Below are 13,362 nucleotides of genomic sequence, written 5' to 3'. Positions count from 1 at the left end.
TTCCAATGCCTCCTGGCCGCCTCCCTGGTCAGATGTTCCAGGCATGTCCAGCCGGAAGGAGGTACCAGGGTAGACCTAGGACACATGGTCATCGAGTGTCACGTCCAGTCAAACATGCTAACAAGTCGGTAAGCTCTCTCTCTCTCTGGTGCTGTGTTCAGGTTCTGGTGGGAGCCCTGGAGAGCAGTGGAGACATTGTGTCTTTGTCCTGCTGTGACAATGAGATCTTCATCTTGAAAGGAGACAGAGATTTGATCCGACTCTCAGACAGTCCGGAGGGAGCCGTCAGTGCCTGTGAGTGCGCCATCAGGAGTTCAAACACAGGAGATACTGGTGGGACCTCATCTTTCTTTTGTCTTTCCCCAAGTGTCAGACTTCCCCGTCCGTCTGTCCTCCCCTTTGACCCCGCCCAACATCCTACCGCCCACCGGATGTGTGGAGACGGCTCAGCCAATCAGAACCATGGCCATCATCGTGGAGGGCGGGGCTCTGCGGACGAGGCAAGGCCAGGAGGGAGAGGAAGACGGGGAGGAAGCAGAGGAGGCACAGGAGACGAATGAGGTGATAATGAAAGAAATCATCAACTCAATTGTGAAGTATATGTACAAACCCCAAAACCAGTGAAGTTGGCACGTTGTGTAAATGGTAAATAAAAACAGAATACAATGATTTGCAAATCCTTTTCAACCTATATTCAATTGAATAGACTGCAAAGACAAGATACTTAACGTTCGAACTGGAAAACTTTTTTGCAAATATCATCTAATTTGGAATTTGATGCCTGCAACATGTTTAAAAAAATCTGGCACGTGGCAAAAAGACTGAGAATGTTGAGGAATGCTCATCAAACATTTATTTGGAAAATCCCACAGATGAAAAGGCTAATTGGGAACGGGTGGGTGCCCTGATTGGGTATAAAAGCAGCTTCCATTAAATGCTCAGTCATTCACAAACAAGGATGGGGCGAGGGTCACCACTTCGTGAACAAATGCGTGAGCAAATTGTCGAACAGTTTAAGAACAACATGTCTCAACGAGCTATTGAAAGGAATTTAGGGATTTCACCATCTACGGTCCGTAATATCATCAACAAATTCAGAGAATCTGGAGAAATCACTGCACGTAACATTGAATGCCCGTGACCTTGGATCCCTCAGGCGGTACTGCATCAAAAACCGATATCAGTGTGTAAAGGTTATCACCACATGAGCTCAGGAACACTTCAGAAAACCGTTGTCAGTAACTACAGTCCGTGGCTACATCTATAAGTTAAAACTCTACTATGCTAAGCGAAAGCCATTTATCAACAACACCCAGAAACGCTGCCGTTTTGGAGCTCATCTAAGATGGACTGATGCAAAGTGGAAAAGTGTTCTCTGGTCTGACGAGTCCACATTTCAAATTGTTTTTGGAAACTGTGGACGTTGTGTCCTCCGGACCAAAGAGGAAAAGAACCATCCGGATTGTTATTGGGGTGTATTAGTGCCCAAGGCATGGGTAATTTACACATCTGTGGAGGCACCATTAATGCTGAAAGGTACATAAAGGTTTTGGAGCAACATATGTTGTCATCCAAGCAACGTTCTCATGGACGCCCCTGCTTATTTCAGCAAGACAATGCTAAGCCACATGTTACAACAGCGTGGCTTCATAGTAAAAGAGTGTGGGTACTAGACTGGCCTGCCTGTAGTCCAGACATGTCTCCCATTGAAAATGTGTGGCGCAATATGGAGCCTAAAATACCACAACGGAGACTGTTGAACAACTTAAGCTGTACATAAAGAAAGAATGGGAAATAATTCCACTTCAAAAATTGGTCTCCTCAGTTCCCAAACGTTTACTGAGTGTTGTCAAAAGGAAAGGCCATGTAACACAGTGGTAAAAATGCCCCTGTGCCAACTTTTTTGCAATGTGTTGCTGCCATTAAATTCTAAGTTAATGATTATTTGCAAAAAAAATAAGTTTCTCAGTTCGACCATTAAATATCTTGTCTTTGCAGTCCATTCAATTTAATATAAATTGAAAAGGATGTGCAAATCATTGTATTCAGTTTTTACTTACCATTTACACAACGTGCCAACTTCACTGGTTTTGGGTTTTGTACATATTTTTAATTAGAGTGTAGGAAATACCATTTACCTGTTTGACAGTGTCCATGCAAATTCACGTCGTGGATTAGAGTGTAGGAAATATGACATACCGGCCTGACAGTATCCATCCAAACTCACATCGTGGATTAGAGTGTAGGAAATACCATGTACCCGCCTGACAGTATCCATCCAAACTCACATCGTGGATTAGAGTGTAGGAAATACGACATACTCGCCTGACAGTATCCATCCACTCTCATATCGTGGATTAGATTGTAGGAACTATGACGTACTCGCCTGACAGTATCCATCCAAACTCACATCGTGGATTAGAGTGTAGGAAATACCATGTACTCGCCTGACAGTATCCATCCAAACTCACAATGTGGATTAGAGTGTAGGAAATACTATCTACCTTCCTGACAGTATCCCTCCAAACTCACATCGTGGATTAAAGTGTAGGAAATAGGACATACTCACCTGACAGTAACTATACAAACTCACGTCGTGGATTAGAGTGTAGGAAATACGTCGTACTCGCCTCACAGTATCCATCAAAACTCAGAGCTTTGATGAGCTGAAGGCCGTTCGTGACGACAGTAATGTGTGTTGAGCGAGAGTCCGTTCATTTAGGTCCTGGGGGGCTTTGGGTTTATAGTTCGTAAGGGCCCTTAGTCCTCTCCACACGGCTGCAGAGTCATTGGAGCTGTAATGTTCCTGTAGACCAGTGGTTCTCAACCTTTTTTCAGTAATGTACCCCCTGTGAATTTTTTAAAATTCAATCAGAGCAAAGCATTTTTGGTTGAAAAAAAGAGATAAAGAAGTAAAATACAGCACTATGTCATCAGTTTCTGATTTATTAAATTGTATAACAGTGCAAAATATTGCTCATTTGTTGTGGTCTTTCTTGAACTATTTGGAAAAAAGATATAAAAATAACTAAAAACTTGTTGAAAAATAAACAAGTGATTCAATTATAAATAAAGATTTCTACACATAGAAGTAATCTTCAACTTAAAGTGCCCTCTTTGGGGATTGTAATAGAGATCCATCTGGATTCATGAATTTAATTCTAAACATTTCTTCTTTACATCAATATTTATGGACATGTCCACAAAAAATCTAGCTGTCAACACTGAATATTGCATTGTTGCATTTCTTTTCACAGTTCTTTTTGACAGACATTTAAAAAAAATCTCACGTACCCCTTGGCATACCTTCAAGAACCCCCAGGGGTACGCGTACCCCCATTTGAGAACCACTGCTGTAGACGTTAGAGTACACAGATTTAGCTTTCTCCACTTCCCTGTGGAAGTGGTACTTCGCTTCTCTGTAGGTACTTTGGTCCCCGCTTCTCCACGCAGCCTCCTTCTTCTTGCGCAGCTGTCGGAGCTTGGGTGTGAAGCAGGGCTTGTCGTTGTTATAACAAGCCCTGTTGCACGTTGGAATGATGCGCGCCTCATTGAACTGTATGTATGAGGTCACAGTGTCCGTATACTCGTCCAGATTGTCCGCGGCCGCTCCAATTGCCTCCCAGTCTGTCGTCTCCAAACATGCGTGCAGCTCTCCCACAGCCTCAGCGGTGTACTTCTTAATGGTCTTCATAACATGTTGAGGCCGGTTTCAGTCTCTGTCTGTACGAAGGGATTAAGTGCACCATCACGTGATCTGATAGTCTGAGAGCAGCGCGCGGGACTGCATGGTATGCCTTACTTATTGTAGTGTAACAGTGGTCCAAAGTGTTCTCCTCTCTGGTCGGGCATTTAATAAACCGCCTGTACTTGGGTAATTCCTGGCTCAAATTTCTCTTGTTAAAGTTACCAAGTACGATAACAAGAGCGTACTTGCCAACCCTCCCGGATTTTCCGGGAGACTCCCGGAATTCAGCGCCTCTCCCGAAAACCTCCCGGAAGAAATTTTCTCCCGAAAATCTCCCGGAATTCAGCCGGAGCTGGAGGCCACACCCCCTCCAGCTCCATGCGGACCTGAGTGGGGACAGCGGCGACAGTCTGTTTTCACGTCCGCTTTCCCACGATATAAACAGCGTGCCTGCCCAATAACGTTATAACTGTAGAATGATTGAGGGCGAGTTCTTGGTTTCTTATGTGGGTTTATTGTTAGGCAGTTTCATTAAAGTCCTCCCAGCGCGGTAACAACACACAACAACAGCAGTCACGTTTTCGTCTACCGTAAAGCAGTTCGTCTGCCGTAAACAGCAATGTTGTGACACTCTTAAACAGGACAATACTGCCATCTACTGGATAGCCTCCGGAACACTGAAATTCAAGTATTTATTTTATTTATATGTATAATACAATTAAAAAATAAATATATATATATATATATATATATATATATATATATATATATATATATATATATATATATATATATATATATATATATATATATATATATAGCTAGAATTCACTGAAAGTCAAGTATTTCATACATATATATATAAATATATATATATGAAATACTCGAGTTGGTGAATTCTAGCTGTAAATATACTCCTCCCCTCTTAACCACGCCCCAAACCACGCCCCCGGCCCCTAACCACACCCCTGCCCCGCCCCCGCCCCCACCCCCCACCTCCCGGAGTCGGAGGTCTCAAGGTTGGCAAGTATGAACAAGAGAGTCCGGAAAAGACCATTCCACATGTAAGATCTGGTCTGCAAGCGTGCGCTGAGCGTCATGCACGTCCGCGCTGGGCGGTATGTAGGCAGCCACCAGTATGAATTAAATGATCTCACGCGGTGAGTAAAAGGGCTTACAGTGAATGAAAATATATTCCAGAGCAGGAGAGCAGTGTTTGGTTATCACCGTCACGTCTGTACACCAGTTGTTGTTGATGAAGAAGCAGACTCCACCGCCTCTTGTTTTGTCGGAGAGCCCCGCTGACCGAGACGCGGGGAGAAGATGAAAGCCCTCCAGTTGAACCACGCTGTCTGGGACACTCGCGCTAAGCCACGTTTCCGTGAAGCACAAAACACAAGATGAGGAAAAGTCCTTGTTTCTTCTCATCAGCAACGCTAGCTCGTCCATCTTGTTGGGAAGTGAGCGGACGTTGCAGAGAAAGATGCCAGGTAAGGGCGTGTGTAATCCTCGTCTGCGGAGACGGACGAGGGCTCCCGCTCTCTTTCCTCTTCGGTGCGGTTTCCCTCTTTTGATAAAAAAATGGACCAAATCCGCAACTGACGCTAAAATGACCGGTAATAAGTCCGTAGGGGTGATTGATCTGATGTTCAGTAGCTCTTCACGGGTATAAGAGCACGCAGACCCACAAGTTACGCACAAAAACAAACAAAACAGAGCGCACGATAGCATCGAGGCAGCCGTGATCGGCGCCATGACACATAATACCATGTACTCGCCTGACAGTATCCATCCAAACTCACATCGTGGATTAGAGTGTAGGAAATATGATGTAATCTTCTGACAGTATCCATCTAAACTCACATCGTGGATTAGAGTGTAGGAAATACGACGTACTCACCTGACAGTATCCATACAAACTGACATTGTGGATTAGATTGTAGGAAATACTATCTACCTGACTGACAGTATCCATCCAAACTCACATCGTAGATTAGAGTGTAGAAAATACCATGTACCCGCCTGACAGTAGCCATCCAAACTCACATCGTGGATAAGAGTGTAGGTAATACAATCTACCCATCTGACAGTATCCATCCAAACTCAGATTGTGGAATAGAGTGTAGGAAATACAATCTACCTGCCTGACAGTATACATACATCCAAACTCACATCTTGGATTAGAATGTAGGAAATATAATGTACTCGCTTGACAATATCCATCCAAACTCACATCGTGGAATAGAGTGTATGAAATACTATCTACCTGCCTGACAGAATCCATCCAAACTCACATCATGGATTAGAGTGTAGGAAATACTATCTATCTACCTGACTGACAGTATCCATCTAAACTCACATTGTGGATTAGAGTGTAGAAAATACAATCTAGCTGCCTGACAGTATCCATCCAAACTCACATCGTAGATTAGGGTGTAGGAAATACTATGTACCCGCCTGACATTATCTATCCAAACTCACATTGTGGATTAGAGTGTAGGAAATACCATGTACTCACCTGACAGTAGCCATCCAAACTCACATCGTGGATTAGAGTGTAGGAAATACAATCTACCTATCTGACAGTATCCATCCAAACTCAGATTATGGAATAGAGTGTAGGAAATACAATCTACCCATCTGACAGTATCCATCCAAACTCAGATTGTGGAATAGAGTGTAGGAAATACAATCTACCTGCCTGACAGTATACGTACATACAAACTCACATCTTGGATTAAAATGTAGGAAATATAATGTACTTGCCTGACCAATATCCATCCAAACTCACATCGTGGATTAGAGTGTATGAAATACTATCTACCTGCCTGACAGCATCCATCCAAACTCACATCGTGGATTAGAGTGTAGGAAATATAATGTACTCGCCTGACAGTACCTGTCTAAACTCACATCATGGATTAGAGTGTAGGAAATACTATCCATCTACCTGACTGACAGTATCCATCTAAACTCACGTTGTGGATTAGAGTGTAGAAAATACAATCCAGCTGCCTGACAGTATTCATCCAAACTCACATCGTAGATTAGAGTGTAGGAAATACCATGTACCCGCCTGACATTATCTATCCAAACTCACATTGAGGATTAAAGTGTAGGAAATACCATGTACTCGCCTGACAGTAGCCATCCAAACTCACATCGTGGATTACAGTGTAGGAAATATAATGTACTTGCCTGACAATATCCATCCAAACTCACATCGTGGATTAGAGTGTATGAAATATTATCTACCTGCCTGACAGCATCCATCCAAACTCACATCGTGGATTAGAGTGTAGGAAATAGAATGTACTCGCCTGACAGTACCCATCTAAACTCACATCATGGATTAGAGTGTAGGAAATATAATGTACTCGCCTGACAGTGTCCATCCGAATTGACATCGTGGATTAGAGTGTATGAAATACTATTTACCTGCCTGACTGTATCCATCCAAACTCACATCGTGGATAAAGTGTATAAAATATAATGTACTCGCCTGACAGTATCAATCCAAACACACATCATGGATTAGAGTGTAGGAAATATGACGTACTCGCCTGATAGTACCCATCGAAACTCACATTGCGGATTAGAGTGTATGAAATACTATCTACCTGACTGACAGTATCCATCTAAACTCACATCGTGGTTTAGAGTGTAGGAAATACTATCTACCTGACTGACAGTATCCATCTAAACTCACATTGTGGATTGCAGTGTAGGAAATACAATCTACCTGACTGACAGTATCCATCCAAACTCACATCATGGATTAGAGTGTAGGAAATATGACGTACTCGCCTGACAGTATCCATCTAAATTCACATAGTGGAATAGAGTGTATAAAATACTATCAACCTGACTGACAGTATCCATTTAAACTCACATCGCGGATTAGAGTGTAGGAAATACTATCTACCTGACTGACAGTATCCATCTAAACTCACATTGTGGATTAGAGTGTAGGATATACGACATACTCACCTAACAGTATCCATCCAAACTGACATCGATCCAAACTGACATAGTGGATTAGAGTGTAGGAAATACTATCTACCTGACTGACAGTATCCATCTAAACTCACATTGTGGATTAGAGTGTAGGATATACGACATATTCACCTAGCAGTATCCATCCAAACTGACATCGATCCAAACTGACATAGTGGATTAGAGTGTAGGAAATACGACGCACTCACCTGACAGTGTCCATCCAAACTGACATTGTGGATTAGAGTGTAGGAAATATGACATACTCGCCTGTCAGTATCCATTTAAACTCAAATTGTGAATTAGAGTGTAGGTAATACTATCTATCTGACTGACAGTATCCATCTAAACCAGAGGTCTCAAACACGCGGCCCGCGGGCCAATTGCGGCCCGCGAGACGTTATTTTGCGGCCCCCACCTTAATATGAAAGTTAAATGTTAGTGCGGCCCACGAGTTTTAAATGAATGGCGCTTGACAGCGTTGTGTGCGGAGTTGAAGGAATCTACCAATCACGGTGTGGCGAGGGCGTGCCTTGATTGCACTGCCTTGATGGCACTGCCTTAAGTGTCCTCCAGAAACTGTCAACGCATCATCTTTTTCTCCATACAAACAGCGTGCCGGCCCAGACACATGTAGTATGAGGCTTCTGCAGACACACGCAAGTTATTGCAAGACATACTTGAGGAACAGCCATACATGTCACACTGAGGGTGGTCATATTTTATTTTTTAACACTGTTACAAATATGCGCCACACTGTGAACCCACACCAAACAAGAATGACAAACACATTTCGGGAGAACATCCGCACCTAAGCACAACATAAACACAACAGGACAAATACCCAGAATCCTTTGCAGCCCTAACTCTTCCGGGCTACAAAAACACCCCCTACCCCCAACCCCGTCTCCTCCCAACCCCGCCCACCTCAACCCCCCCACACACACCTCAACACCCCCCTATCTCCCAAATTCGGAGGTCTCAAGGTTGGCAAGTATGCATTGACGTCACTTGCGTGATGCAAGCAGAGAAACATTTTGCCGCTTTTCCATGACACCCGTTCACGCTCTTCCTCCCACCCTCCCTGCCTCCCTCGCTCGCCCGCCTGCTCGCTCCCGCCCCCGTTGTAAACAGTCCGGGCGGGGAAGACGAGCACTCCGCCGAAGGACTGAGCGACAATACAAAAGTGTGGTGCACTGGACCCCAGCGCTGATACTCCGACAGAGAGTCGCTGGGCGAATCAGACGTGTAACACGTTAGTGGTGATGTTAGCCCGTTCGGGGCTAATTGTGCTACCGTAACTGTAAACTCCACGGCGAGCCCCCCTCCTTCCCCTCCCGTTGGCTCCAGACAGAGACGATTTTTGATGCAATATTTCTTTGTTGAGCATAGGGGCACCCCAACGTGTCTTTCATTTCATTTCATTTTTATTTATCTCCTTCATTGATGTGCATCTTTGATCGATAGACAATTAAACCACAATTATTCAATTATACATTTACACACCAATGCCTGAGAAGGAGCAGGATGAAGAAAAATCGTATATTTTTCTGCCCCCTTCAAAATAATACGTAGTCTTACTTAAAGGCCTACTGAAACCCACTACTACCGACCACGCAGTCTGATAGTTTATATATCAATGATGAAATCTTAACATTATAACACATGCCAATACGGCCGGGTTAACTTATAAAGTGACATTTTAAATTTGCCGCTAAACTTCCGGTTCGAAACGCCTCTGCGGATGACGTATGCGCGTGACGTAGCCCGGCGAACACGGGTATGCCTTCCACATTGAAGCCGATACGAAAAAGCTCTGTTTTCATTTCATAATTCCACAGTATTCTGGACATCTGTGTTCGTGAATCTGTTTCAATCATGTTCATTGCATTATGGAGAAGGAAGCCAAGCAAGCAAAGAAGAAAGTTGTCGGTGAAATGGACGTATTTTTCGAACGTAGTCAGCCACAACAGTACACAGCCGGCGCTTCTTTGTTTACATTCCCGAAAGATGCAGTCAAGATGGAAGAACTCGGATAACAGAGACTCTAACCAGGAGGACTTTTGATTTGGATACACAGACGCCTGTAGAGAACTGGGACAACACAGACTCTTACCAGGATTACTTTGATTTGGATGACAAAGACGCAGACGTGCTACTGTGAGTATGCAGCTTTGGCTTTTTTTTGCGTATGTACGTAACTTTTTTAAAATATATAAGCTTTATGAACCTTGGGTTAGGTGAACGGTCTTTTGGGCTGAGTGATTGTGTGTGTTGATCATGTGTTTGAATTGTATTGGCGTGTTCTGTGGAGCTAGGAGCTAGCAGAGGAGCTAGGAGCTAGCATAACACGTACCGTACCGTACGTGCGCGTCACGTACGTAACTTTTTAAAAATATATAAGCTTTATGAACCTTGGGTTAGGTGAACGGTCTTTTGGGCTGAGTGATTGTGTGTGTTGATCAGGTGTTTGAATTGTATTGGCGTGTTCTATGGAGCTAGGAGCTAGCAGAGGAGCTAGGAGCTAGCATAACAAACACGCAGGTGTTATTATGCAGGATTAATTTGTGGCATATTAAATATAAGCCTGGTTGTGTTGTGGCTAATAGAGTAAATATATGTCTTGTGTTTATTTACTGTTGTAGTCATTCCCAGCTGAATATCAGGTACCGTGAGTATGCAGCCTTGGCTGCTAAACATTCGATAACTTGACCGTATGTGCGCGTCACGTACGTAACTTTTTAAAAATATATAAGCTTTATGAACCTTGGGTTAGGTAAACTGTCTTTTGGGCTGAGTGATTGTGTGTGTTGATCAGGTGTTTGAATTGTATTGGCGTGTTCTATGGAGCTAGGAGCTAGCAGAGGAGCTAGGAGCTAGCATAACAAACACGCAGGTGTTTTTATGCAGGATTAATTTGTGGCATATTAAATATAAGCCTGGTTGTGTTGTGGCTAATAGAGTATATATATGTCTTGTGTTTATTTACTGTTGTAGTCATTCCCAGCTGAATATCAGGTCACCCTCGGCTCTCACAGCATCTTCCCTATCTGAATAGCTTCAACTCCCCACTAGTCCTTCACTTGCACTTTACTCATCCACAAATCTTTCATCCTCGCTCAAATTAATGGGGAAATTGTCGCTTTCTCGGTCCGAATCTCTCTCACTTCATGCGGCCATCATTGTAAACAATAGGGAACTTTGCGTATATGTTCAACTGACTACGTCACGCTACTTCCGGTAGGTGCAAGCCTTTTTTTTATCAGATACCAAAAGTTGCAATCTTTATCGTCGTTGTTCTATACTAAATCCTTTCAGCAAAAATATGGCAATATCGCGAAATGATCAAGTATGACACATAGAATAGATCTGCTATCCCCGTTTAAATAAAAAAAATTCATTTCAGTAGGCCTTTAATGATATAATATAAACCAACAAATACATCCAAATATAACGAAAACAAACAAAAAAACACACAAAAAAACACAAGAAGTGCAAAACTTCATGATGTACAAACCGAACAAAAAAAACAAAAGTAATATACACCTCACAGGATGATACAAAACAAATACAAAACCAGGCAAAAAATAAGTAAAATAATAAATATAAAGCAAAATGTAAACACTTATGGCTGTCCATATGATCTTATTGTTCTGTCTTTATATAGTTTTTCAATTGGAATATATTTTTACAATCTTTTATCTCATTGTAAAGAGAATTCCATAGTTTAACCCCCACCACTGATATGCACATTTGTTTTAAAGTTGTCCTTGAATACTGATGTTGGAAATGACCTTTTCTTCTATGCTCTTCATTCTCAGAAGTGATGACAAACATTTTTTGTAAATTTGCTGGTAATGTTTTACTTTTAGCCTTAAACATGACACATAACGTCTGTAACTTTACTAGCTCCTGTAATTTCAATAAACCGGAATTAATAAATAATATGTTAGTGTGTTCTAAGTAATCTACTTTATGAATAATCCTTATGGCTCTTTTCTGTAGTTGATACAGAGAAAGTTGCGATGCACAAGGAATACAATTTGAAACATCATTATACAACTAGACATGCTGAGGAGTATGCAAAATACCAGGGAGATGAGAGAGTGAACCGGGTTGCAAATTTTAAAACCAGTCTACTGAGGCAACAAGATTTCGTCAAGAAAGCAAGCGAAAAGAGCGATGCAGCAGTCAAAGCTAGCTACATGGTGAGTGAGATGGTTGCTACGGCGGGAAAGCCATTCAAAGAAGGTGAATTCATTAAAAAGTGCATGATAGATTTTTTTTAAGAAATCTTTTTTTGCGGCCCAGCCTCACCCAGTTTCTGCATCCAGTGGCCCCCAGGTAAATTGAGTTTGAGACCCCTGATCTAAACTCACATCGCTGATTAGAGTGTAGGAAATACTATCTACCTGACTGACAATGTCCATCTAAACTCACATTGTGGATTGGTGTGTAGGAAATACGACGTACTCGCCTGACAGTATCCATCCAAACTGACATTGTGGATTAAAGTGTAGGAAATACTATCTACCTGCCTGACAGTATCCATCTAAATTTACGTTGTGGATTAGAGTGTAGGAAATACAATCTACTTGCCTGACAGTGTCCATCCAAACTCGTGAATTAAAGTGTTTATACTGTCAGTATTGTATTTATTACACATCAGCTGTTCAAATGTGACATGTATCTTAGTTGTAGTTTTCATGACCAAATTTGGAGGTGTTGAAATCCCCATGTAAAATGGCTTATGCTAACAGTAGTGCCTGTCTATGGCAAATCCCATGTCAGTTAGCATCAAGCTAGCACATTCTGGAAGAGTGCAGTAAAATGGGATGTTTCTAAGTAAATGTGCATTCTGTCAGGGCGCCCCCATCCTCACCAGCTGCTCTCGTAGCCGCAGCAGCTCAGTTGCGTCCTGGGACAGTCTCCCTGGAAATGCCTCCGAGCGTTACGGCACGCCCATGGGGCAGGAAGACATGCGGCAGGAACTGGTGGTGAAAGCCGTGAAAGTCAAGAAGAAGAAGAAGAAGAGAGCACAACAAGGCGAGGAGAAGAATGACACAGGCACTGTGAGATGGACGGCCACTGACTCTGTGCTTCCTTTGTCAGAAAGCAACGGCGGCACTCGCCTGTCTGAGAGCAGCTGCTCGGACTCCATGTTTGTAGTCCAGGATGGCAGCTGCAGTGATGCGGGAAGTGACCGTGCATCCCTCCTAGGGCTGGAACTTCTCAACCAGGACTCTCCAGAGCAGGGTCACCAGCCAGAGGACAGCAATGAAAGGTGTTCCTCCTGCACCCAAACCAGGTTGGTATTTGAACACCAGTGCACCCGTCTCCACTTCCTGTTGACTTCACTGTCCTGGGTCTGACACCACTTTCTCCCAAGTTGCTCGGAGAACCAGCTTGTCCCCATCACCCCAGATGTGGATCTGCTGCTGGAAAGCACCTTGTCCTACACGCACCGCAGCATGCAGGATGATGTACCGGACCGACCGCCCATTGAAAACCCGCTCCTGAGCCGCCCAACGGAATCAGAGGTGGGTTGGTGCTAAAAGGTCCTCATAGTCCTGGACCATGGGCGCGCTAACGTTCAGGATTGTTGTTCCACAATATGGCTTTGGACTTGTGACTGGATGAGCCAACAAGGGATAGAAATTTGGTGGTAATGTTGCACT

General features: G+C 43.2%; 1 protein-coding gene across 4 annotated transcripts in view; it reads left to right on the top strand.

Annotated features, from left to right (window-relative positions):
• The window catches only part of tecpr2 (tectonin beta-propeller repeat containing 2), a 53,582-nt gene that overhangs the window by 13,624 nt on the left and 26,596 nt on the right, over positions 1-13,362 (top strand). For all 4 annotated transcript variants that reach the window (XR_009825340.1, XM_062042461.1, XM_062042460.1 and 1 more), the window contains exons 9-13: positions 162-294; positions 368-561; positions 12,550-12,730; positions 12,797-12,992; positions 13,074-13,224. Coding sequence is in view for 3 of the 4 variants with exons in the window: in XM_062042461.1 (XP_061898445.1) it covers positions 162-294; positions 368-561; positions 12,550-12,730; positions 12,797-12,992; positions 13,074-13,224 (855 nt within the window). In the remaining variant the exon portion in view is untranslated. The remainder of the gene's footprint in view (positions 1-161; positions 295-367; positions 562-12,549; positions 12,731-12,796; positions 12,993-13,073; positions 13,225-13,362) is intronic.

Source organism: Entelurus aequoreus, linkage group LG03, assembly GCF_033978785.1.
Source record: "Entelurus aequoreus isolate RoL-2023_Sb linkage group LG03, RoL_Eaeq_v1.1, whole genome shotgun sequence".
NCBI lineage: Eukaryota > Metazoa > Chordata > Actinopteri > Syngnathiformes > Syngnathidae > Entelurus > Entelurus aequoreus.
The sequence above is the reverse complement of the archived record's forward strand: the minus strand, read 5'-3'. Positions and strand labels throughout refer to the sequence as shown.